Here is a 24,865-nt window from a genome sequence, read left to right on the forward strand (position 1 = left end):
CAGCCTCCTGAATACCTGGGATTATAGGCATGTGCCACCATGCCCAATTTAAAAAATAATTTTTCAAGTACCAGCTGTGATATGAAACAAAACTCACTTTCAACTACCTGTAATTGTTTTTTTTCCTCTGATTGTGCCAAAAATTTTAAACTTTCAGGAATTTAGTAAAACATTTTTAATTGACTTGGTTTTTATCTTGAATGTATTTTGGTTTTAAAATCCCCTTTAGGGTTTGTTTATATAATAAATCTTTAATCAGCATTACATAACACCTCTATATTTCTTATTTAGTAAATTAATCTGCTTATACTTTTCCCAACTCAAAAGAATTGGACACTTGGCACCATTGTAATTAATAAACACCATTGTGATTAATAAGCAGGATAAACAATCTAGCCTGAATGTGAATGTGACCTTGTGCCCCACTCTACCACTATTCTGTTTTCAGTTAATTTTTATATTTATGAAACACATACACAAACACACCCCTAGTTCAGTGCAATGAGGCTCATAACAAATAATCATATCTTCCTTTTACTTCCTCTTGACTGTCCTGAATTCCATACCTAAAATAATAAATTCCCTTTTTTTTTTGTTCCCCCTTGCTCTTTCAGGCTTTCCTTTCCATATTTCTAAATAATATGCTTTTACTACTATGTTTTAATTCTTCAATTATAGGTTAGCTTTATACTTCCTATGGTTTGTTTACTTTTTAAATTGTGAAATGCAAATACGGAAAAGGGCACGAGATATATATACTTGAAGAAAAAATATATAGACTTGAAATAATTATAAAAGTTTATTATATAAATATGTTGTATGATAGATTAACATAATAATGTTTTATACTAATGTGAATATTTATATAAAAATAATTACATAAATAATAATGCAATAAGTAATCATTATAAATACTTCTCCAAGCCCTGAAACTCTTCATGTATCTCTTTCAAGTCACAACATTCCCTGGTCCCATGAATGGCAATCATCCTTGTTTGTAGGTTAATTTCCTTGCTTTCCCTTATTGATTTTTATCAAATGCATATGTATTCCCATAAAATACAGGTGAATTTGGTCACATTTTGAACTTCATATCAGTGGAATCATATTGTAATACAGCAGTTCTCAGTGGGAGTGCTTCTTTCAAGAGGTATCTGACAATGTCTGGAAACACTTTGATTTCCACAACTTGGGAGGATACTTTTGGAATCTAGGAGTTAGGGGCCAGGGATGTGGCTAAATAGCCTACATTGTACAGGATCATCCCCACAATGAACAATTTTCTGACCCAAAATGTCAGTAGCTCTGAGGTCTAACAACCTGTTGAAGAACTTTCCACTTTATGGAATGCTGTAAAGTGTTTCACTAAATTTGTTATTTAAATTGTTATTGTTGAAATTTGAGTTGTTTGTTGACTGAAATAAACAATGTTTCTGTGAACATTTTAGTATCTGTGCTGGTTGCATCAGCAGTTTCTCTACAAATAGAATTTTTTAGTCCTAGGGGAAGCATATCTTCATCTTCTCTAGACAAGTTCCCAATATTTTCCAAAATGGGTGTTAGAATATTTACTATAGGAAAAACAGATTTTGTTGTCTTACCCCATTACCATCAAGCACACTTTTCTTTCCAATTAATATGCATCTTAGTTTTGGTTAAAATAATCTTATGTTTACAGTATAGATATGATTATATCCAAGTCATGTAGCTCTGAACATATCTATTCATATATGTGTACATATTAAATATATTGTATATATACATACATTTATGTGTATATATATATATGTATATATACACACATTTTATATAAGAAAGAATTTGGGGGAGATTAATAATTGTCCAATTATATTTCATTTGCTTACTTTTCTACATACCTGCCATTCACTTATCCTCAGATGCTTTTGCAGAACTACAAATTCCCATGAATGTGGTCCAATGTATGAGGCAATCTCTGTTCTGTTTTCTTCTTAGAGATAGACTTCCTCTGCTTTTCTGCTCCTACCCAGACCGACTGTTTCATAGGCTGAAGAGAACTTTCCCCCTGTCTGTCATCTTGGGAAATGTTTTTGATTCTTTCCTCTACTGGAGTCACCTGTTTCCTGAATTCCTTAACTTCCTTCCTTGAGTCCTGAAGCACACTTTGGTAGGGTAATTTCACATTCTACTTTCCTCAATTTTGACTTTTGAAATTCTTTTATTGTGTTTTAATTTACTGCCTCAAGCCTATTTTAGGTTTTTAAGCAGTTTCTTAATTCTGTAGTACTTCTTTTGTTCATTAAGCAACTAATAATGCTTTTTGTTTCTTAGTGCTCTGAGAAAATTAGTGATAGTTTTGTTGATTTTTATTTTAGCTTCCTGAACTTCTTCTGTTTCCTTAATCTCCCCACTTTTTTTCAACTTCTGTCCTCCACTTCAAAGTTCCCTAAAATGTCCTTTGGCTTTTACGTACTTACTTATTTTTACAAATGTGACATTAAGAGGCAACTTGGAAATTCTATGTATGTGGGCAGAATGGGATAGGGACATAACTCATTTTGGTGAAAATTTCCCTTATCCTCAGTGCTGATATCTATAGGATTGTTTTCTCCTCGGCCTTTTTATTTCCTCAGAACAGAATCTTCACTTTCTTGCCTGGGATATACAAGGCTACTAGTCACTCATAGCAGGGTTCAGAGCTGGAGATCTCATTGTTCATCTATAAGACAGGTCTTTGCTGATTCCAGTAAGGGGTCACATTTCTACTTTCCACTATCCTTGCTGTGACCAACTCCAGATCGTAGATAATCTGGTAGAGATTATCTGGAAACAGCAAGCCACCTGTCTTTTAGCTGACTGGTGGTAGTCACCAGATATACAGGGCAGCTGTGTGTTAGAGTTTCAATTAAGTCCTTTGTTTTTGGCCCTACTTCAGTCTGGTGTCTTCAGAGGTGTCTGCTGCATCTGGTTCCTGAGTTTATTCTGGATCATGAACCATGTTAGCCTACCTCACAGGTGGACACTTTAGCAGAGAAAGCAGAAGTCAGAATAGCTGTCCCTTATCTATCTGGCTATGTTCTTGCACAATTTGACTAGCATTTCTAGCTGGCTGGTGTCTTCTCTTTCATCTCTGTCCTTGTGAGTTTTACCTTTTACTTTTTTTTCTGTCACTTTAGTGGAGTTATAGCAGGTGAAAGAAAAAAATATTTTTAATCCACTGTCTTTACAGAAATTTAATTCTTTTCTGGTGCTCAGGTGACACACATTGTCACGACACATGTACCTCACTAGCTGCTCCAGGTGAGGTCCTCACTCTTTGTCTAATCTCCACCTTGAAAAGTCACCATTTTACTCAGATTATCAGTCTATACCTTTGTCTTGCACCCCCTTCCCCTTGACTTTTATGACACTGGTCTTCCTTGTTCCTTCTAGTCTTTTCTGAACTCTTCTCTGTCCATTCCTCTTGCATTTATGATCCATAATATTTTATTCACTATCTCTTCTTTCTTTTGTTCTATTCTTTCTAACTTTTCTTTGAGCCTCTCTCTTGGATTTTGGAATACTTGCATATACTTCATGAAATATCTTGGGGTTGGGGTCCAAGTACAAGCAGGAGATCAGTTCATGTTTCATTTACACCTCATACATATAGCTTGAAGATCATTTTATGGTAACATAAATAGTAGTATATGTGGTGGTCTGCATTTGACTGCAACCTATTACATGAGATCAAGTATGGATTTTTCCGGAATCATGTCAGTGCTCAAAAAGTTTTGGATTTTGGAGCATTTTGGATTCAAATTTTCGGATGAGGGATGCTTAACCTGTAGTAATTCATTCTGCCTTGCACTTAGTAAACACTAAAAGAAGCCTTTGAAATGAAATGGATTACCCTCAAATATCATTTCAGCCTTTCCTTTTCTCTTATGGTACAATAATGATTAAGGAGTGAAATGCTCCAAAAGTAGACAACCAGAGGAAGATGGACATTAAGATACCAACCAGATAACTGACCTTGGGAACTTCAATGTCTGTCTGTATATTTGGTTCCTCACACAATGAAACATATCAACAACATAGTCTAAAGACTAGAAATGTGGCATTTTAATTTAATAACATATATTTCTTTGTTAATTGTATGTTTAACATAAATAATGTCCACTTATAACATCTCTATTTCCTTTAAACACTTATTCAGTGTCTAATAAGTTAGTACCTGCACAGTGAAAGATAAGCTGCTTTTTTAAACAACTTAAATTTTATTGGTTTTGTTTACATAATAAGGAATGAGCAACTACAGTAGTTGCCACTTTAAGTGACCACATTAAAATCAAAATATATAATTATTTTACATGGTTATATTACAATTTTATAAAGTTAGCTACAGCATACCCATGTTCTGCTATAAACTGTATTCCTTTGGCCATGTGTAAGCTGTCAATACTTAAAGGGGTCTGAACTTATGCCCCTGTCAACAGTGAGTAATAAGGAAGAAAATAGATTAAAATCACAAATTTTTTAGCTGTAAGATCCATGTTAACACAATTTTTGTTGCTATATTAAATAGCTCTTTGTACTAGGAAATATGTTTTAAAGTTAAATAGTAGCACTTTTTCTATCTTGGTTTTAATCATGTAAAGAAATCATGCTTTATCAGTATGTCAAAATTTTGAACAATTTTTTTTTAAAAAAGCTATTGAACGTAATTTCATTACAAATAGTACATAAGTATTCTTAGTATCAGCTTTAAAATTTGGCAAGATGATACAGACCAGGATTCTAACATGGAGAAGGAACAGCTTTAGGGTGTAACTGAGAAGTATATTAGGATTTAAGATCTTAGTACATGATAATAAAATGATCTAAAACTGAAATAGGAATAAAAGATATGTTCACAAACTGAAGACATTAGTGACCCAAAGTTAATTTAAAGTTGAAAATCTGAAATGTCTTTTATGATGACAGGCATTTGAAAAAGTGAGAAGAAATTAATAAACAAGACTGTGTATGATTTGCAAAAAGAATCCAAGTGACATTGAACTAATTATTGCCCTTGATTTTTTGTATTTTTTTTTTTTGGCCACATTGTTGAGTTTCAGTTTATTGTATTGTCACATTAGATTCTGGCAGAAAACAACATTCCTAGCTTATTTCCAACATGTAGCCTGACTTCCTAAAAGAAATAAAATTGGAAATTCTGTTATATTTTAAGACATAAAGCTCTTGGGCCCAATTTGTTCCTGAAGTCACTCTGAGAATACTGAACTGTGTTTTGTTGGAACAGAATCAGGACCTTTTGCATTGATGTGACGGGGCAGTGACGAACTCCAGGCTAAGAATGGGAATCTTTCCCCATGGGTTTCCTCCCACCCCACCTCATTTCCTCTCTCTGCCATTTTCTCTTGTACATACTTTCACACGCATCTCATCCCAAATTAACCTAAGGCACTTTGCTTCAGAGATTAAAAAATTAGACCAGAATGCACAAAGTGAAGAGTTTTTTTTACACTCCTGAAAAAGCAGTTTTGCCTCCTGGTGATAGAAAAGCACCTTGTAGAGAACACCTTTCTGTTGGGTATTTACAAAAACAATTAAAAAATATTAGTAATAAGCCTCACAGGTAGCTGTTAAATTAATTAATTTGTGTGATTTTAAAAAGTAGTATTCTAAGTATACTTAATGCTAGAGATCATTTTGACTATATCAAGGAGGAAGGGTGCACCTTGCTTTTTCGCCGTGTGGACACTGCACCAGGCAATTCACATTTTGTCCATTTGGAGGTCACTGGAATCTCCATCATAAAGCTATGAACACTGGGGCCTGCCCCTTGTTTAATCATCTACATGTAGTGTGTGTAGTTAAGTATTTACAGATGACTAAAACTAAGTGAACTACTATACTGAAGGGAGAATATTTAATAATCCTGAAAAAATCATAGGTGGTATTTTCTTTGCAGAGCATGTGATGGGATTTCAAAGTCTCCTGTGATAGCAGTTCAAACCTTCTCTCTCTCTTCATGATATTTGATTTCATTTTAATGTAAAGACTGTAATTATTTTTAAAAACTTAGCCTTGATCTCTGTTTCTGATACTCCCTCCTGATCTCCTAAATGTTTCTAACATGCAAAAAATAAACCAGTTGAACTGTTTTTGCATTTTGCATTCATTGACAGTTTGATCAAATGATGTGATGCCATTCATTGAAAAGTTGTTTATTAATGGATTTTTACATTTTCAGAGTGAGTGATTGAAACTTTACTTAAAAATATGTTCTACAGTGACACATTTTTTCTTTATTCAGATTCATCTGATTTAAAAATAAACCTCTTTATCAGGAATTATGAGTGAGCTCATTTTTAAATCTAAGGAGTATATGAATATACTGGAAATGATTAAGAACTATGTTGAAGTGCTAATTGTAAAAAATTAAGTGCTTTCACAATGAGGCTTTCCTAATTCTCACTGGTTTTCTTCTCATTTTGTAAACAGCTCATAAAATGTCAGGTGTAACTATGAGTGCTAAAATAACCCTGCTTACATTTTTACATGGTGTTGTACAAACGTACAGATTTTTGTTTTGTTTTGGCAAATGTTTCATTTTGTTTTAATGACTTCTGTCCAAAGTAAAGAAAATGAGATTAAGTGAATATTTGTTCTTTCAAGATGAGCTGTATTTATTACTGGAACGGAAGTTGTCATATCCGTGATCATTGGCTTTGAACTTTAAGCACGACTGCTTTTCCTCCAAGGACTGTTTTTCTTCAAATGACTGGCACCAGCAGCACAAGCATGACTACAAAACAAAGCAGCTTGTCATATGTGTACATGGCTCTCTGTCACCACTCTTCCTGCTCTCTAGGGTTGGACTTTCTCTGCAGGACTTGGGGTTCTGGGGCCCATTATTTCCATGCTCTTTTATTTCCCCCTTAATGAGACATAATTATATTAGTGGACTCTTATAAAATGTTTCACTAAAAAATACAAAGAAGGAAAAAAATCTATGTAATCAAAATTCCTCATCAAAAGAAAACTACTCTTAATTCTTGATATATACTCTTGATGACTTGATTAACACACTATTGGATAAATAGAGAATTTAAAACCTTTTCCTCTTACAAACAGAAATGTTACCACATACATGACTGCATTTAGGTAGGTGTTTAAGAATGTGTGTTTTGTTTTAATGAGATTGTTCTATATGCATACTCCATAACATGCTTTTTCTTACTTAACAGTATCATAAACCTCTTTCTAAGTCAATGAATTTAATATTACTTTGTTATTTTTTTTCAGCCACATATTCTCAACACCTTTTCAATGTTGTTATACAATAAGGCTATGAAGTATACAAGTGTCTCAGTTGTACTTGTTTAGTTTTTTTGTTTTTCCCCCTTGGACTTTTTAAAAATTCAAAACTTCATTCACTGTTTTCTGAGAAACATTACGTATAAGAAATTGTGATGGCTGGGCATGGTGGCACATGCCTGTAATCTCAGTGTCTTGGGAGGCTGAGGCAGGGGATTGCAAGTTCAAAGCTAGCCTCAGCAATTGAGAAAGGCCCTAAACAACTGAGCAAGACCCTGAATCAAAATAAAAAATGAAAAATAAATAAAAAGGGATGAGGATGTTGCTCAGTGGTTAAACAATCCTGGGTACAACAACAACAAAAAAAGAGATTGGGAGGTTCACTATTTTCTGTTCTGTATAATGACAGAGTTGATAAAAGTTCTCTTCCAGTTCTAAAATCTGAGTATGAGTGACCAAAGAGTTTTGTAGACTGCTTTCTTGTTTACAAGAAGCCAAGTTTTTGGCTTTCCAAAATGAAATACCAGGGACAATGGATCATGCCCATCCAAGGGGAGGGCATGTTTTATTCATGTTGGGTTGTTGAAGGAGTGAATGGATGGGTGGATGGATGTTTCAGTGTTAGCAGCTAAATGAGGAACTAGGAGACACCACAAAGGAGCAGCACATCTCTGCTGTACAAGACAGGGAAAAGAAGAGGTGGAACTTGATTCATATTTCTTTGTTTGACTCGCTATTCTCATAGCAGATATGAAAAAGGGACTAACATTTCATAATACAAATTATGGCTAAATAGTCCCAAATCTGCCAAGAACAGAAGAACAGTACATTTAATCATGTTCAGCTTTTATTTTATTTTGTGACATCTGTCAGACAGCAATGAGTGTAACTTTTATTAACTTCCTGAGCAATTCCATGAGCATAACTGACTTGGCAACAGGGAATGGCTGGCTAGGATTTAGAGGCAAAAATTGACTCTAGTGACTTATAAGCCAAATTCATGTTTTAAAAGTCACCTATGATGTGATGCAAGGGAAACGTAAAAACAATTTGCTAGATGTGTTCAGATAGAAATATTGATGATTTCAAAGGGTTATATTTGATGTCAAATTACAAAGAACTTTTTCTTTTGAAATATTCTCTTACCTTAAAGCAATTTTTGAATCTTTTGCTCACCAAGTAGAGAGCGATTGGATTAATGCAGGAATTCAAGGAGGCCATGTTGATGCCGATATAATCCAATACCAATAAAAAGCTGCAAACAGAAACCCACAACATGTCTTGAAAAGGTTCTGCTCTGAGCATGTGTTCACTGCAGACTTTTGTGTTTTTGTGAGGGGAAAAAATATTGCCTAGATCCAGTGGTTCTGAATTTGTCCCTAATTTGCTAGTAATGATGGCTGTCCCTTGTCTCTGTCACTCATTCTGTCTCTCTCATCTCCATTGCCCTCCCTCGTGGTCCCCTCCCATGTCCAGCTTTCCTTTTTTAAAATACAACTTCACTGGGAAGTGCTGAGGCTGGCTGAAAAGAAAGCATTTCTAAGTGCCAGGGAGAATCAGATCTGACATTGTCAGTCTTGCCACTCACTCATCACTCTTGTCTCTGTGTTCCCCCAGTTTGTCCCAGGTCCTCCTAACTCTTCCCCCTAAAATAGGAATGTAGAATTGGGAGTCTTAATTGCTCCCTAAGGACTAGAAAAGTGGTACTCTGTGTGCCTATGAAAGAGATCAATGGAAACACTTCTTCATGGTATTTATTTACAAAATGATTTCTATTCCACCTTTCTTACCTCAAAAGTTCACATCTGTTGGGATCATTCTGATCATAAATAGTGAGCTTCAAGATCCTGCTGAGGTGAAGGGGAAGCCAACAGAGGGCAAAAACAAGGACCAGGCAAAACACTGTTTTGGCCACTTCTCGTCTCTGAAATAAAACCAGTCAGACCCTTAAATGTGACCCTTTTATATTCACAGCATACACTCTTCCCAAACAGAATATTTGATATTCCTTATATAAAACCAGCTATATTTGTAAAAATTCAGGAAGTTGATATTTCTTTGGAATCGTTAACGTCAATTAGAACTAAAATGATGAAGGGTTCATCTTTCAAAAGTAATGGTTTCTCTAGGTGCTTTTAGATTCTATAGAGCACTTCTAAATAGATAAAATTAAAATATCCCTTATAGTTAAAGAATATCTGAAGGAAAAAATGGAAATATGCTCTGGTGTGAAATTTTAGTTTATTGTCATCATAATCATTTTTCTTCTTACCTGCTTTAGGTGGTCATTCAAGGCGATTTGCATGCCACTCTTCTTTCTCAACATTTCACACGTCATCAGGGTATAAAATAGGGCAGTGATGGCCAATGGCAAGCAGAAGTAGAAACTGAATAGCCACCAGTCTTTGGCTGTCTTGTAAAACTATGGGGGAGAGAGAATTTTCTATGGTTGATACTGCTCTTTAAAAAAAAATCTCATATGCCAAAAGTTAATCTTAAAAAGCAATTCATAAAGGAGCAATTCTCTTCTAAAGTAGATCTGTTTTACAAATGCTATAAAGAATCCTTAAGTCCACAAGTAATTAAGTACATATATTAAATTAAACAATCTTTTCTTAAAAACATTTCAGTTATTTGGGGCAGTGGAGAATGATTATGCATAAAATTTAAGCAGCTGGACCCAATTTGAAATATATGGTGATTTGGTGTTCATCTTTAGGTAAATTATCATAAGGGCATTCTTTTTGTGAAATACTATATCTGAATGTATAAAAATATCCTAGAATGTAGGTGAAGTTTTCACTTTTTAGTGTGTTTAATGGGAAAAACAGACATGAAAAGGTCTATATTAATCATTTGGGTCAAAAATGTATATAAATAGAAGATCTCAATTTAAAAAATCAAAGTGCTTATGAAATGTTTTTCCTCTTGTTCTTTTTCTGCAATGTTATCTTTTAAAAAATATTACTGCTCCACATATACCTGTGTTGGAGAATAATTCATATAACAGATGCAGCATTTCTCCCCCTTTTTACTAATAAACAAGCAAAAATTTTATTCTCAATTTCACATTAATACCATTTTTATTTTACTTACTGTGATATACACAGTTAGACAAGTTTAATATAGTATTATTGTATGTAAAATAGAAAATAATCTTTGGCTATAGTTAGACCAGCCCCTTTGCATTTTCTCTTAACCCATTCTGTGGAACAGAACTTTTACACTTAGATTCTATCTTTTAGAGGTAGAATCTTTTCCTATTTCCCAATCAAATATTCTTTAAACTGGGTGCAGTAGTGCATCCTTATAATCCCAGTACTCAGGAAGCTGAGGCAGGAGGATCACAAGCTCCAGGCCAAGCCAGGGCAATATAGTGGGACTCTGTCTCAAAATAAAAAATAGAAAGCGCAAAAGGGCACTGGATATATAGCTTCATTGTAGAGCGCTTAGGGTCTGGGTTCAATCCCCTGTACTGAAAACTACAACTACAAAGCATTCTTCAATAAATGGCCAAGATGAAAAATTATTTGCAAAGGCAGCTTCCCTTTAGCATCAAAGATAGAGGGCATTCTTGCTATTCATAACCCAGCCATGTCTTCTACTAGAACATTTGCAGAATCACTCATTCCTCCAATGCAGTGTTGTCTTCTGCAGATATACAAAAGTGGTCAGTCCTTCCATGGCTTTCAATAGAAGCATCATAAATTCATAAACAGTTCTCATGTGAATGTTTATTTGTATCCCTGAGATTGGGTGTTCTGGGAGAAGCAGCGATTTCAATTCTTGCAGCTCGGGTCATTAGTCAATGTTAACCCACAGTCCTGGGATCTACACTCTTAATTTATGCCAAGGACAGTCATAAATCAATAGCTTCTTGAAGGGGGGCTGGGGAAAAATAGATATACATTTATAAGACAGGAGCAGAAAGTGGGGGCAGAATAAAATTTACCTGCATGAAGGTTGTTTTCTGAATGGGGTGAAGCAAGCAGATTCGCAGACGATTCCCTTTGTAGTCCATTGTAATCAGATCAAAACCTATGGCTTCGGGGATAGCCAGAACCACAGAGATCACCCAAATTAAAACAATTTCTACTGCTGTCCATTTTGGAACTCCTATTCCTTTAATTCGGCTCCAAGAAGCAACAGCTCGATATCTGAAGGTGAAAATGGAATTGTTTTTCAAGCTGCTTGGTTTTATTGAGTAACATAGTTTATTGTCTAAATAACATAGCAAACAGAATCATAGTGTTTAGGATCAACTTGGCTTAAAAATAAACTCTTACCTGTCAATACTTAGAGCACAGAGACTCAGCACAGTGATTCCCACGGAGGCTTTCTGTATGAAAGGCACCAGCTTACACATCTCAGCTCCGAACGGCCAGTCCTTGGCCAGCAGCTGCATTGGGGAAACATGAAGCTCTGTTAGGGAGGTTTTCACAAGACGCCCTCTGAACTACATTACTTAGGGCAGAGTAATTAACATGCAGAGGAAGATAAGACGTCTCAGCTCTCGTTCTTTTTCTCACAGACTATGCCTTTGAAAAGCACTAGTGTTTGATATATGGAAAGGGAGTGTGTGTAGGGAATAATAAAATGCAGCCAGCTTGTGAGAATTCATCATGCATACACAGCAGTGTGGTCTGGATCCCCTCTGCAAGGCCCACTGGGGCCCGTTGCTTAAGTTTCCCTTAGAAAATTGAACCAGCATATTGTCATAGAGTCTCAAAGCTCAGGTTATGGCCCAATTAAAATATAGGTTAATTAAGAATAATGATGGATATTCTTAAGCTGAAGAGACGAGGCTACCCCCGTGGAACTGTACTCTGTGGAGAAGAGTGTGTACATTCATGCCCTGGTTCTTTCGTCAGTTGGTTAACAGTGACTCAGCCAGACTAGTCACACAGTTCCCTGACACATAAGGCATATTCCCACTTCAGGGCAGTTGCTCTAAATCTTTCCTTATCCTGGAAGGCTCTTTCCCCACAGACTCACTTGGCTAAATCACATCCCGCCCTTGCCCTGCTTTTCCAACCTGCTCAAATCTCTTTTCAACGTGACCGACCCTCATCACACTGTTACGGTACCAGCCAGGCCTCCCCAGGTCCCTTACCCTGCTCCACTTTCCTTGTTATGCATAGCACTTCCCAGCTTTAGCTATGCATAGCATTTGCTTACTTGTTTCTTTAGTGTTTGCTATCTGATTCCCTAGAGTCTAAGACAAAATATCAGTTCCAGAATTGCCTAGAATAGCGCCTTACACACAGCAGATGCTTAATAAACATGCTTGCCTCTAAAATATGTAGGCACACAATGAGTGAAAGAACATAGTTCTTGTTATTGTGTGTGTGTGTGTGTGTGTGTCTGTGCGCGTGTGCATATTTCTCTTTATTCTAACTGTAGACTACATAACCAACCATTATTAAATGTGGTTATTTTCTTTCTTAGGACATGGGGTGTGCCCCCACTGGCAAATGAATCACTTTAGGTAAACATCTGGATGGGATATTCATGAAGTTTTCAAAATAAAAATATTTCAAATCTATGGGGTTTTTTTTTTTTTTTTTTTTTTTTTTTTTTTAGTTTTCCAAAATAACCTTCTAAAAGTGAAAACTATTTTGAAACACAATTGGTTGTTTCTGCCTTTTCAAGTGATGAAGAGTCATCTGAGTTTGTCAGGCTAGGTTGATGGTTCTATAACTGGAATGGCACCAAAGGCTAAAATGTGTGTCTAATTATGGCTTGGAGGTGGAGTACAGGACCAGTTTCATTTCTAAGTCAGACATGAAAAAATACACAGATATATGGGACGAGTATTGGAAGACTTACCACATATGTGCTTCCTGTAGGCCCTGACAACCTGCAGGGCCAGGCAGGTTAACACAAGGCAGTGAAGAGAGCCAGGTGTAAGCATGCCATCAGTGTCAGGAAGGCAACAGGGAGTGGTGGAGTCTGGGGTAATCCAGGTCTGAAAGGAGCAAGTGGTTCTAACAGGCTCTACTAGGTCCCTTTTTGCTAAGGGACCCCCAAATACAAAACTCTCTTGATTTTTCAAAAGAAGTCAGAAGTTGGAATTTTTTATATGAAACTTCACAATTTATAAAAGCTGTCAACTAATTCTTGTTTTTAAAACACTGTCATACACTGTTGTATTAACAAAATAGACCTCTGGGTCAGAGTAGTCTCTATCTTATGACTTCTAGATTAAGGAATTGACTCATAATTGCTTAATTCACTCAACTAGTATTGAGTATTCACTATGTGCCAAAGACCATTTGGAATATAGGATGTATGTCCACGAGCAAGGCAGACTCCCTGCTTACAGTCTAGGGAGGGTGGCAGATAAAAAACATACTAATATTTGATATAGTGTCACACAGAAGCTGTCATATTAAGAGAGTGGTGGCAGAATTTAAGGTGCTTTCTTGATAGGCTTCTCAGTAAGGTCTCTCAGAGGAGATAATATTTTAGTAGGGACTTGATCAAAATAAGAGAGTAAGACAATGCAAAGGGCATGCTAGGAAGAGGACAGAGCAAGTGCAAAGACCTTGAGGTCAAAATGAAACTGGTGGACTGAAGGGAAAGCAAGAAAGTTCTTAAGGCTGAAACAGAGTGACCAGGCCAAGTCTATAAGAAATGAAATTGGAGAGAGAGATGTTTGAATTTATTTTTAAACTGGGGATTGAGAACAGGAGTGATTCACCACTAAACTACACCCCTTTTTATTTTGAGACAAAGTCTCCCTAAGTTGCTGAGGCTGGCCTCAAACTTGACAATCCTCCTGCCTTAGCCTCCTGAATTGCTGGAGGCCTATACCATTGCATCCAGCCTTGAATGCTTTTTTGAGGAAATTCATTGCAACATTCTATGTAGGTAAATAGAATTATATTATTTACTCTTTTTAAATGGTTACTGTGACTGCTCAGCATAGAAAAAAAAGTAGGGTATAAAAGAAGTACTGGTGGTGGGCTGGACCACATGGTACCTTTGTAACTGAACCCTCATAATGAAATTAATACAAGGTTTTCTTTCTTACAAGGCTTGGAACATTATCCATCCCTAGCTAATGAACCCCCAAATCATATTCATATGCCTAGTGTGTACCAGACAACAAACATCAAACACCAGATTTTTTTTGGCAGGGGGAGTACTGGGGATTGAACTCAGGGGCATTCAACCACTGAGCCACATCCCCAGTTCTATTTTGCATTTTATTTAGAGATAGGGTCTCACTGAGTTGCTTAGTGCCTGATACTAGGTCAGACATCCAGAGAGTCCCTGAAGTACCAAGGTACTGTTTGTCCTGGGGACTTCCCCAGATTGTCCTCTGTAATGATCAGTCACTTTAGTGCCCAACCACTTGGAGCAGAGAAACTCAAGTGTTTTGCGACTTTTTTTTTCTTTCTCTTCTTCCCTTTTTCTTTTCTTTTTAAAAGATTTTTCTCTTATTTGTGGTGCTGGGGATGGAACATGGGGCCTCATGCATGCTATACCCCCAGCCCTTGGTTTCAATTTGAAACAGTTGAGTGAGTTGCCTTGGTACATGTGGCTTCAAAATTCTTTCTTCCCATTTTTATTCTGTTTCTTGGATTTTACATACAAGGAGCCCCTGGGAAAATTTAATAGAGGGACCCTTGCTCAATATGCTTTAGGCCTGGGAGGAAAATGACCTATAAACAGGACCCTAAATTATTATACCATCTGACAATTAGAAGTATTTTGTAAGAGAGAAGGCAAATGGGAAGGCTTCATGTTACTTTATCAAAGTGGGCCTGCTCAGTGCAGATGTAAAATCATCGTTCAGCAGGCAAAAAAAAAAAAAAAATAAATAAACAAAAAAACCCTAAGCTTGTCCTGCATGATATAGATTGGGAGAAGATGGAGAAAAATCTTCAAATGTTTTAAATCCACAAATGGCAGTGCTTATACAAGCTCCTCAATTGGTTGTTGCAGACACTAAGTCCCCTAATGGGAGTGTATAGCAGCAGAAAAATTATTCAGAAGGGAGGAAATGTCTACAATGGTCTTTCCCTCCTGCACCCATCAGGGCACCTAATTTGGCCAGGGTGCTACTATGCCCAGGCAGAGCAATATTTGCTTTGTCAGGATTGAGAATGAATGGATAACCAGCTGGAGTAATCTTGAAGCACTCCTCTTTCTCAATTTCTGATTTATCTAATTGGAGAAATAATAATCCTTCATGATTGGATGATCAATTTCACATAGAAGATTTGTTTGCTTCTGTTTTCTCCCTTTGGGTTGATAGTCAGGCTCTGATGAACACCAATTAATGGCTGAAGAACGCATGGTTCCTGAGAAAGAAGAGAAGAAGCCTAATGGCTCCATCTAGCATATCCAATGAATCCTGCTAGACTAGAGGCAGCCATAAGCCATCCCAACCCTAGAACTTCCAACTGGGACATAAATGACAGTGGATTGCTCCATCTTGAAAATTGTAGGAGATGCCTATTGGAAGAACATCAAAGGTTTTCCCTAGATTAGAGAGTCTTAAGAAATACAGGCTATTAAACAAAAACCACAGGAAGATCCCTTAGAATTTTTGGACTGCATCCATCAGGTGAACCAATACTATATTTATGCCAGTCTTGAGACTCCAGAAAATCAAAATATGATAATCGTGGGTTTTATCAGCCAAAGTATTCCTGATATAGAAAGGAAACTACAAAAAAAAGGTGGTGATTTCGCTTCACTTACAGCTAGCAGAAATGACTTTTAAATTTTGCAACAACAGAGATCAAGCATAAGATTTGAAGGAATAATAGAAAATGAAACAGAGGTTTCCCTGCTTATCAGTGCGCACTTAGGATGCCAAGGGAAAAACAGAAAGGGATATGAGAAGAACCCAAAGTAAGAAAAATCAACCCCTGTAGGAAAAGATCAATGTTATTGCTGGAAAGAATGGCACTGGATTAAAGATTACTCAAAACCAAAGTAGCTATAAGAGTTGGAAGAATAACATAAGAACTCTGCTACTGAAATGGCAGAATTAGAAGAAGGAAACTCTGATGAAGAATGAAGAAGTTCAGGGCTGGGGATATAGCTCAGTGGTAGAATGCTTGCATGTGCGAGGCCTTGAGTTCAGTCCCCAGCAACACAGACACACATATACATAAGCTCACACAAGAATTAAGAAACCCGGGTGCTCCTTCCCTTAGATTTAACATGATTTTTCATTATATCACCACAGGAGCCTCAACTACAAATGACAGGGAGGATCAAATTAATCATGTAGATAAAAGGGGACACAATCTGTCATTTACACATGCTTATCTCCTGATTCAAAAAACTATGATTGCAACTGGCTGTCAGGGGAAGCCTTAACTTGGGCTTTCCTGTAGCCTTTGGAGTGCCACTTTGGCAACATGAACTTGCAGCACAGTTTTCTATATATGCTTGAATGCCTAGTAAAACTGAATGCACAGGTAACTTTTTGAAAAGATGGGCTAGAAATAACTCTATGACATAAACATGCCGATGCCCTCCAGATGCTATTGTCTCAGAATAACTTGAGGACTCCTTTGAGATACCAGAAAATATCCTGAACTGGGTAAATGAGGATGTATGGTTGGACAGGAAGTCAGAATGTTCCTGGATCACCACACATGAATCAACCACACAAAAATCAACCGCTATGGGAAAAGATCAATGTTACTGCTAGAAAGAAGGTGTAGCTGTGAAATAACCTAATTCCAAATAATATCCCTGAAAAGAGGTAAAAATGGAATATGATTATTTCTGATGGCCTTTTTAAGTTAAGATCTAATGCAGTCATGCTATTCCCCATATAATATGTTAGCCTTCCAGTGAAAAAGTCAAATTCTGAAGAATATCTGTGCATGACTTCAGGGCCTTCAATAAATGGTGCAGAATCTATACTTAGTTGTTCCCAGTCCTTGCACTCTCTTGGTTCATTGTACTAGACTGAAAGGATGCCTTCTTCTACATCCCACTAGGAAAAAACTCTCAGGAGATACTTACTGACTTCTGAATGGCAGAACCCAAACCCCATGCCAAACAAAAGTTTTATCAGACAATGCTTCCACAAGGGTTTAAAGAACGCTCTCACAATCTTTAGGGAAATGCTAGCCAGAGACCTAACAGAAGAGACCTTTGACTAGGAGGGATCCTCTATAATAAGTAGCTAACATTTGGTTGTAAGAAAGAATGAAGAGGCTTTAATTGAAAATGCTGTTTGGATCTTGAATTTCCTGGCTGAGAGGGGATGTATAATTTTCAAGAAAAAGACCAAATCTGATAAGAGACTATTAAATAACTAGGATCTGAAGAAATTAGCTCCATAACTGAAGAGAAATCATTGCCTGTGTAGCTGGCTACACTACCTGCTGATAATTGTGTGGTTTTATGGGGATAGTCAGATTTTGTCCTATCTGGATTCATAACTCTGTGTTCATTGTCAAACCAACCCCTTTCAGGGATTTAAAGGGAGGAAACCAGAAGCCTTAAGATGGACTAAGGGATGACAGTCTGCTTTCTGTCAGATAATGTATAAACTGCTGGTTATTTCAGCCCTGGGTTTCTCCAATTTAAGACTTTGAACCTTTTTGTACATGAAAAGCAGGGACTGGGTCTTGGGGTACTAACTCAGACTCTTGGTTTTTTTCACCACTCTGTAGCTTACTTCTCAAAGCAATTGGATCAAACTGCAAAGGATGGCCTCCTTGCCTCTTGGCAGTAGCAGTGACTTGTGATGTGCCCCAGGAAGCTGAAAACTTCACTCTGGGGCATGCACCACCATGAACCCCAGCCACCCACCCCCCCACACCCCATATGGTGTCCTTCTACTGTTAGAATAAAAGGAGGTCACTGGCTGACTTTGGGTTGATTGGGGAGATATCAAACCATCCTGTTAGACAGTCCTAATGTAAAATTAAAAGTCATTTCTACCCTAAATCCTGCCACTTTATTGCCCATCAGCTTTGATGATTATCTTCAGATAAGTGAGCAAATGTTTTCCAGTGGACTGGACCTGAACAACAACCACTGGAAAAGTCAGACCTAGAACTTTTCACTAAAAGCAAATTTCATGGATCTAGCACAATGCCAGATTAAATATGTCATTGTCACCTTTCAAGAGACCATTGAAGCAAAGTTCCTACACCCTGGCATCTCAGCACAGAAGATTGAACTTGTTGCCCTCAGAAGAGCTCTACACTTGAGTAAAAATAAGGTGGTCAATATTTACACCAGCTCCAGGTGGTTCATGTTCATGGAAGGAAGAAGGCCTGCTAACCTCAAGTAATAAAGGATACTAAACACACTTCAAAAAATTTTGGCTCTATAACAAGCTATTAATGAACCAAAGAAAGTAGCCATCATAATTCATTGCCTGGGACATGATTATGGTTTGGATGTGAGGCATTCCCCAAAAGCTCACATGTGAGACAATGCTAAAAGGTTCAGAGTAGAAATGATTGGGTTGTGAGAGTCTTAACCCCATCAATAAATTAATCCCCTTATAGGGATTAACTGAATGATAATTGAAGTGGTAGGTTGTGGCTGGAGAAGGTGGTATGAATTGGGGTGTGGCTTTGGAGTATACATTTATATCTGGCAGTGGAGACTCTCTCTGCCTCCTGATCATCATGTAAGATGTGTCCCTCTGCCACACTCTCCTACCATGATATTCTGCCTCACCTTGAGCCCCAAGGAATGGAGCCGGCCTTCTGTGGACTAAGACCTTCTGTGAAACTGTGAGCCATCAAATAAACTTTTCCTCCTCTATTGTTCTGGTGAGTCTTTTAATCACAGTGGCAAAAAAGCTAACTAAAACACATCAATGGCTAAAGGAAACCAACTGGTTGACCAGGTTGCCAAAAAGGCTACACAAACCATGAGTTTTGAGAATCTTTTGGCTCTCCCTGTCTCACAAATTGATTTTAATCAACACCAGTCCCATTATGCCCTCGGAGACTTAAAAAGACAAAAGAGTGGGTGTTTGAGAGGTCTTCCTCTTATGCCATAGGCTATACTAAAAGACCTCTTAAGACAAATCCACTGGAGTACCCATTCCGGTGAGACAACACGGATCAGAGGTGCAGAGGTACCTGATAGGCCCCAACTTACAGAGACTTGTCCAACAAGATTTCTCAACAATGTTCAGTCTGTACCAAAAGTAACTCAAAGACTAAACTTCAAACTTGCAGAGGGAAATTCAACACTAAGGGTGAAGCCCTGATGAACATTGGCAAATGTTCACAGACTACTGTGGTACCAAGGGCTTCTAGAAATTTTAAATATCAGTTCATTTTCTCCTATACAGAAAAGGCTTCTGAAATAACTAAAGCCTTATTCAAAGAAATAATTTCAGGATATGGACTGTTGGTGTCTATACAAAGTGGATTTAATGGAGCTGCCTTTGTGGCTAAAATAACTTAAGAAGTATTGTGAATTTTGGGCTGCAGTTCGGAAATTACATGCTTAATGGAGATCACAGTCTACCAGAAAGATGGAGAAGATGAATCTCACTTTAAAAAGAACCATTGCAAAAACGTGCCAAGAGACCAACTTGACATGGGCTAAGGTGTTGCCTATTGCTTTGCTTTGAGTAAAGGTGGCATATAGAAACAGACTTTGTTTCATCCCATAAGAATTAATGCGTGGGAGACTATTCCAAGCACCCCATTAGAGGGAGACCTGACTCCAGGAAGGGGAATCACAATCATTGCTTATCTAGAAAACTTAAATGAGGTCCTGACTTCCAACAGGTTGTTGAATTTGTTTCCAACAGGTTGTTGTTCTCCACAAATGTCCCTCTCTACCAGTTCAAGGCTGGAGACCGAGTCTTTCTCAAGTTCTGGAAAGAACAATGATCTGAGGACCATCTTTCTGTCAAGTGTAGCAGACCCTATGATGTTCTGATGGTTACCTGGGATATATTACACCCAACTCAAGTTTGCTGCACCCTAGTCTGACTCCAAAGAATTCAAAGACCAAGGGACAAGAAACCTGATCACAGACTTAAATTTTCTCTTTAAAATGACTGCTTCTAAAAATAACTAGCTAAGACTAAATGTGATTTTACTTTATTATTACTGACATTATTGTCCTTAACTACATTTGTGTCATTTCCCAGGAGCTAACCAATATGATTTCTGTTTATATTATTGTTTTCCTCACCCTTGTTCATACAGAAAAATAACTGTATGATCTGGATCTCTCAAACCCTGGCTGAGGCAGGACATTTAACTGATTGTTGGGTATATTACCCAAATCCCTCTTGGTTTATGACCATGACAACAACCCCTTGGTTCTACCTATAACTACATTTTCCATGGATATTAACTTTACTGTGATACCCTCCAAAGTGAAATATAGAGCCAGGGTGACAACCCAAGATCTCGTGTTTTCTTAATGCCTCCATGAAGAAACTTGAGTTTTGCCATATACCCTGAGGTTATGAACTGTCCTGAGTCTTTCAATACTACCACAGTTAACAGACCACTTAGACTACCAATTACCAGTAACAATTTAGCTAAATTCTGTATAAGATAAAACCCTGATTTCTAGGCTCCTGCCTACTGTAACTACCTTGATCAAGTCTGCCAAGAAAGTAACCACACTCTTCTTCTTTGACCTAGGGAGAGCTCAATGTTCCAGATCCTCAGAGATCGTATTCTTCCTACAATTTATCTTTAAAAGTCTGTTCAATAACTCTAGGCTCTTACCTTGGCCTCCAATAAATAAACACCAACCAGAAGTTCAAACCCCACTGGTTACAGACACATGGTTTGATCTAATCTAGGAAGCCTTGCCCGGAGACTCAGAGCTCAGTTAAAAAAAATTATTGGGAGTTCTATGTGCTCCAACAGGATACCTGTTTTTTTGTGGGGACTTCGAAGGAGTAAATACATGTTTGGAATAAGGGGGGACTTTTCTACTGGGATGTCTGGTCACATGTCTTTTCATCCACTGGTTCCAAGAAATTAAGCACTAGACTAACCCTCTAAAATTTTTCCCAGGATCTAAGAGAGAGTTTTATAACTGTTTACTGTGTAACAGGGAGATGGATTTTGGTACACATTTGGCAGAACCTTCTTGCCCTGATGGGAGTTAGGAGCCCATGAACACTTAATTAGAAAGCTGTCTATCACCCTGGAGATTATAGCTAATGAAACTGCCTGGGTCATTTCCCCTCCACAAAAAGGAATAGAATCCTTAGCTGGAATGGTGCTTGATGACCAAATTGCTCTAGAATATACCTGAGCCAAGTAAGGTGGGGTTTCTGCTGTGGCAAATACTTCCTACTGTGTTACATTAATGCCTTTGGTGAAGTTGGAAATCATGTTGAGAAGATTCAGAAATAGGTATCCTGACTTCAACAAATATCCCTAGAAGCACCAGAAATTAAAAGGCAGGTATTCAGGATTGTTTACCTGGACCCCCTAAGGCTATAAATCTGGGATGCTTAAGTTATGAATGTCCACTTTACTGATTTTATTTGTGATTTATGCTATAATTAAATGTGCTTTAAAATGTTGCAATAAAACATTTGTTAAAAGCTATGGTTTTACACAGTCTTGAATTTATTCCAGGAATTTGTAAATATTTTGAATTTTAGGTGAAACAATTTCATTCCTCCATCCCCCATCCTCTACCCCTGCTCAGCAGAAAGTACCAGATGGGTCATCATCCCTAGTCCTACAAGATAGAGGAATGATAAAATAGACAGTAGGGATTTGTAACTGAGTCTCTATGAGGGAATTAATAAAATACTTCCTTTTCTAAGAGACTTGAACCATTTTCCCTCCCTAAAGTTACAACAACAACAAGAAAACAAATGGCATTCTTTCTTTCCACTAGTTAAGCTGACAAGAACTTGAGCACATACTTCCTATTCCCATTCCTAAAAGTATCAATTATCATTGATAACCATGTTATCTTTATTGTAGGAAAATGAGTTAACATCACCACATGGTGATTTATAAGCTTGATTTGCAGAATCATAGCTTGCTCAGATGTCCACTATCATCAAGAAGTCTGGGAACCTTGATTTTATTGAAACTTGTGAAACTACCAATTGCACCCCTGAATTCCTGTTCTGCAACCTTTTCCCTTATATAACCCATACTCATGCTTGCTGAGAGAAGGTGGATTTGAGACCTTATCCCCTGCCATCTTGGATGATACCTTCTTGGTTAAACTTTCTCTCCTCTAACCATCAGTGTTCAGTGTTTGGTGTTTTCTGTGCATCAGGCATACAAATGTGACTGAGGTTCAACAGTGTGCTGGCCTAGGGGAATAGGCAATGGACCACATATATTTTGAAGGCGGAGCTAACTAGCAGAACTTGCTGATGGGTTCAGCCTAGAGATGTCAATTGTCAGGACACTCACAAAGCTGTATTATGTAAGTAGTGAAATCATTTATTGAAATGGAAGAAACTCTGGGAACTACAAATCTGAATAAACTTAGTACTTGCTTTAAAAGAACTGCCAGTTGCCCTTAGGATTATAAAAATAAAAAGGTTCCAATTGGTTGCAGGGATTCTAGGAGACCTGATTTGTTATAAATTATTCAGACAATATTCTGTCCAGTTATTCTCATTATCTTTAGATGAATCAAGAAAACCAAACTTCACTTATGAGCCACCTATGATGGTCTAGGCACCAAACTAAGCACTTTATATATATTGCATTATTGAATTCTTAAGGCAATCCTGTGAAGCAGCACTATTATAATCCCCATTCTATAGAAAGAAAAGTTGAGGCACTTAGCAGTTTATTAGTTTGCTGTGTTGGTTTTAAATATGCCCATTTTTTACATGTGTATTTCTTCCTTTGAATAACACAGCTTCATTTCCCTTTCCTTGGCCATGGATTGGATTTAGTGATTTGTTTTTAACAAATAGGATGTGGCAAAAGTGATGGTGTGCAATGTCTGTGAGTAGTTCATGAAAAGCAACATGGCGTCCTCCTTGCTGTCTGGGATCACTCCCTGTGGGTGAGGTCAGCCACCATGTCATGAGGATACTCACACAGTACTTGTGAGAGGACAACATGCAAAGAACTAAGACCTCTGGAAAATGAGCAAGAATTTTCCCTTTGTGTGAATGAGAAGATCCTCCAGTGTGGGTCAGGCCTTCAGATGAGTATCGCCTCAGCCAGTAACTTGAGTGCACCCTCAGAAAGACCCAGAGTCAGGACATCCAACTAAACCACCCCTGAATTCCTGACCAACAGACATAGTGTGAGATAATGAATGTTTTTACTGTGCTAAGCCACAAAATTGAAGGATGATTGTTCCTCATTGAATAACAATGTATCTGTCTTGAGCTGCTCACTTAAGTATTAGATCCACATATGTACCCAGCTGGTCCAACTCCAGAATCTATCTATGCTTATAACCCCTATGACAACTGCCAGTGTTTTTAAGAATTGATCTTACAAAAGCAATACTTAGAATTAAATATTTTCTAAAACCCTTAGCTATGTGTCAAATAGTGCTATAATGTCTAAACTCAGAGTAAAGTTTTTTTCTAATAATCTAGTGTGATGGTCAAATTAATGTGTCAATTTGACCAGCCTCTGGGTGCCCAGATTAAATATTTTTAGGTGTATCTGTGAGATTTGCATTTGATCTGGGGACTCAGTAATGGAACTCCCCAGTGTGGGTGAGCATCATCCAATCTGTTGAAGGTCTGAACAGAACAAAGATGGGACAGGAGGAATTTACCCCTTTGGCTTCCTACCTTCGTGACTGAGCCAGGTCATCTAATCTTCTCTTCTCTGCCCCTCAGAACTAGGATTTATACCATCAACTCCCCTGGTTTTCAGACGTTTGGACTTGTACTAAATTATACTGGCTTTCCTGAATTTCCAGGTTGTAGACAGCAGATAGTGGGACTCCTTGGCCTCCATAATCTCTTGAATCAAATCCTCATTATCTGTCTCTATCTACTCTTGCATTTATCTATCTACTCAAATGGTTCTATTTACCTGGAGAAATGTAACTAATATACCTAGTTATTTTACTCACATAATGTCCAAATATTTGGATATTTAAAAAAAATTATATTCCTTCTCAAATTATTTCCAAATATGTTAATATTGATATCATGTAGGTAAAGCCACCGAAAGAATCAAAAGGAAAGTGTCCAGGCCTTTGAAGGAGAAGCAGGCCAGCCAATGAAAATGAGTTCTGCACTGAATCCCAGCTATGTTTTGAGGTTGCTATTGTTTTTGGCTCAGCCTAGAAATTGGATTACAGCTCTTCATACCACTGGGAGGCCTGCAGCCCAACCTCTGACCCAAGCTATCACAGAAGACAGGGAAACATAAACTGAGAATTGTAACAATGCTCTTCAAGTTCAACACAGAGATAGTAAGAAACCTACTCATAACTGAGAGATTACAACTTTCCAGTCTTATTGAAGGGAATAAATATTGAAGGGAAAAGTTCTGTCCAAAAGGCACCATTAACCTTCATCAGTTTTCATTATTTCACACATTTGATTCAAAACTGGATGATCCTGGTTCTGAGATACCAGGAAGACAGGATAAGAGTTTGCACTGTTGCTTCCATTATTTTGTAGTGAGAAGGG

At 37.5% G+C, this 24,865-nt stretch overlaps 1 protein-coding gene across 1 annotated transcript in view; it reads right to left on the reverse strand.

Moving 5' to 3' along the window:
- Positions 1 to 4,999: 4,999 nt before the first annotated feature.
- Positions 5,000 to 24,865, reverse strand: part of Ednrb (endothelin receptor type B) — a 31,275-nt gene continuing 11,409 nt past the window's right edge. The window contains exons 3-8 of the mRNA XM_047553932.1: positions 11,571 to 11,683; positions 11,237 to 11,441; positions 9,557 to 9,706; positions 9,075 to 9,208; positions 8,431 to 8,539; positions 5,000 to 6,772 (exon numbers count right to left, since the gene is read on the reverse strand). Of these exons, the coding sequence (XP_047409888.1) occupies positions 6,638 to 6,772; positions 8,431 to 8,539; positions 9,075 to 9,208; positions 9,557 to 9,706; positions 11,237 to 11,441; positions 11,571 to 11,683 (846 nt within the window). The 3' untranslated portion in view covers positions 5,000 to 6,637. The remainder of the gene's footprint in view (positions 6,773 to 8,430; positions 8,540 to 9,074; positions 9,209 to 9,556; positions 9,707 to 11,236; positions 11,442 to 11,570; positions 11,684 to 24,865) is intronic.

Source organism: Sciurus carolinensis, chromosome 5 (assembly GCF_902686445.1).
Source record: "Sciurus carolinensis chromosome 5, mSciCar1.2, whole genome shotgun sequence".
NCBI lineage: Eukaryota > Metazoa > Chordata > Mammalia > Rodentia > Sciuridae > Sciurus > Sciurus carolinensis.